Below are 3,112 nucleotides of genomic sequence, written 5' to 3'. Positions count from 1 at the left end.
GGGACTTAAACCAAAAACATTGCTGATCAGTAATTCTCTAATTCAGTGCTAGCTTTAACCCAACATCGGCTGTTCACAAAAACATCAAGCCATAACTTCATGAAACTGCCGTATCAGTTCACCACCTAAATTCCAATAAAACCTCATAAAATCCAACCGTTAGCAATTTGGCCAGCTCCTCCCGTAAGCCTCGCCTACATAAATCAGCAGGTTTCTTCTCCGTTTTCACCGTTTCAATTCTAAGAGCTTCTCCCTAGACATGGGAGTCTATAGGCCTATCCTCTTACTCCAGTTCTTTCTCCTCATTCTAATCCCTTGCTCGCACGCAGTTTTCAAAAAAGAACCTCAACGGTCTAAAAGGTCCCTCACCGCGAGAAGTACTTCACGCAGAATCTAGACCACTTTAACTTCAACCCGCAAAGCTACAAAACTTTCCAACAGCGATACCTGATTAACGATACATATTGGAGAGGAAAGAAGGATGAGTCCCCAATCTTCGTATTTTTGGGTCATGGAGACGGTATCAAGGACGTTGCAGCCGACGCCGGTCTCTTATATGACATTGCTCCCACGTTCAATGCTCTGATTGTGTACATTGAGGTAAGACTTTGTTAGTAGGGTAAATTTTACAAAAGTATGCCTGAACTGCGAACCGCGACCCCAATCTTCGTGTTTTTGTGTTTTTAGGTTTTTGCACAAAAACTTCCATAATTATAAATCTTAAAAAAAAACCTTGAACCGCGAAATGTGCAATCTTAGAAACCCCCTTACTTTTTAACAACCCTTACCCACAAAAGAGTAACATAGAGGGTAACAGGCATGTTTGGCCTCCTTAAACGGGTCCGAGACTGGTCCTAGCACCATTTTGAGAAGAACCTTGTCTGGGAAAAACTCGGACGGTATTGACCCAATTTTCACTAGGCCAAAAAAAGCCCGCCTAAAACCGGTTTTGTTTTGATCCTCCTCTCCCGGGATCAAAACTGAACAAGTTTTTCTCAAAAAACTGGTTTGGATTAATTCTGGACCAGCTTTGAGGCGTTTGCCAAACTTACCCAAATTATTCAGAAGTCATGTGACAACTTAAAAGATTTATGCCAGTGTGTGTGGGTGAGTGGAGTGGGGGGTGGGAGGTGTGCAAAAGTCCCCAAGAGGATTTTGTGAAATTTACCCCTACTAGTATTTCTCAAGGAAAAAAAGAGACTAATTGGCTAAGTATTGAAATTTGCAGCATAGGTATTTTGGGAAGTCAATTCCCTTTGGCAGTTTAAAGCATGCCTATAAAAATGCAAGTACACTCGGATACCTGAGCGCATCACAAGCACTTGCAGACACAGCAGTATTGATCAGATCACTAAAGGCGAATCTAAGCACTACAGGATCGCCCGTCGTGGTATTTGGGGGTTCCTATGGAGGAAGTAAAAAAAAATTTAAAACCTTTAATATCTATTAGAATTTTTCGATGAATATATTTTATCACTTACATTTATCGTTCTTTGACGACTTGTAGTATTGGCAACATGGTTTAGATTGAAGTATCCGCATGTAGCTCTTGGAGCCTTGGCCTCATCTGCTCCAGTTCTATTATTTGATAACCTTGTTTCTCCCTACAAAATAACAGATATCGTCACCCAAGATTATAAGGTACTTATACAATTCCTTTTGCAATTTTTTTGGAGAATTCTTTTTGAAATTTAAATACATAATATAGACTGTCGATAACCATCTTTACTGATACCAGAGTGTGAGCAAAAGCTGTTACAGTACAATCAAGAACTCGTGGGAAGAGATAAAGAAAACTGGTCGCAGAAAAGGAGGGAGAGATCAGCTAACTAAAAAACTCAGGATATGCAAGTAAGGAGCTTCAGTTTTGACTTTCTCAATTCAACCAAAATTTACATCAAAAATAATAATTTTTCTCTCTCAGAAACAAAATGTCGACTGAAATTATCGTAGAGAAAGTATTTGGTTTGCTCGAGACGATGCTCCTATTTTCTGCCATATCGGATTATCCAGTCAGTACAAGCATTCATGCCAGTCTCCCAGCACATCCGGTGAAAAAGGTAAAATTTCTCGGAAAACATTTAGCTTCAAAGATTCTAGTTTTCTCAAGGAGTGAAGTTTCTCGCAAAATATTGTGCAGATATGTAACGCCATTGATCATCCTAAACTTGGTAAAGATACATTATCAAGACTCTATGGTGCCATGAATTTATTCTACAATAGCACGGGACAAGAAAAATGCCTCAGTATCAAGTCGGACAGTCAAAATGGATCTGCTACTTATGGATGGGACTTTCAGGTGAAACTAAAATCCATATGTAAATAATTTTATATATGACAACTATTTATTTGAATCTAAGTTGTACTTTTGTTGATTATATATGCAGGGATGCACAGAATTGATTCAGCCACCGGTTAGAAATTCTATCGACAGCTTATTCCTCGTTCGTATAAGCACAAAACCATTGATAGGGGATGCTCAAAGTTCTCCGGCATCAAGCCTAGGCCTAATTGGATTACCACAGAGTTCGGTGGCCAGGTGAGTATATTTTATTTTAATTTAATTTATTTTATTTTTTTATATACTCTTTTACAACTCTTATAATTTTTCTGATTTCTCCTTGATTATAGGATTTTAAGAAAGTTTTGAAGAAATTTGGTAGCAACATCATCTTCTCCAATGGACTAAGGGATCCGCTCAGTGCTGGAAGGTAACTGAACTCAAATATAGGTTCTATAAATTAAAGAAATGAAAATTTGTTAATTTTCTGATATGGTTTTTTTTAAACAGTATTGTTAAATCAATTTCGAAGAGCATCGTAGCAGTAACGATGGAAGAAGGAGCGCATAACGGAGATCTCTTCTTCGCTACGAAGGAAGATCCAGAATGGCTTCAGAATGCCAGAAAGAGAGAGATGAAGATCATAAAGAGGTGGCTCGAACAGTAGTACTACATCGATGCTGCCAGTTTGTAACAGTCATTGTATTTTGATCTTCTAAAATTTGAACCTCGGGGGTTCTTTTTCCCATCTTTTTCTTCCAAGGGAATAATAGAAATTTCAAGTGTTATGGTGACATTAAGATGGCCATGTTATTGTTTACTTTCATTCGT

At 38.3% G+C, this 3,112-nt stretch overlaps 1 protein-coding gene across 1 annotated transcript; it reads left to right on the top strand.

Annotated features, from left to right (window-relative positions):
- LOC109824123 (lysosomal Pro-X carboxypeptidase-like) lies at positions 358-3,038 on the top strand (the record flags this gene model as incomplete). The annotated part of the gene is given in 10 exon segments (XM_020390649.1): positions 358-600; positions 1,229-1,415; positions 1,508-1,641; positions 1,739-1,851; positions 1,925-2,060; positions 2,141-2,299; positions 2,388-2,490; positions 2,493-2,539; positions 2,632-2,711; positions 2,792-3,038. Coding segments are annotated over 10 exon segments (1,359 nt in total), but the record flags the coding sequence as incomplete, so codon positions are not given.

The sequence above is a fragment of the Asparagus officinalis genome, chromosome 9, assembly GCF_001876935.1.
Source record: "Asparagus officinalis chromosome 9, Aspof.V1, whole genome shotgun sequence".
NCBI classification, from domain to species: domain Eukaryota; kingdom Viridiplantae; phylum Streptophyta; class Magnoliopsida; order Asparagales; family Asparagaceae; genus Asparagus; species Asparagus officinalis.
This window is presented reverse-complemented; position numbering and strand designations above follow the sequence as displayed.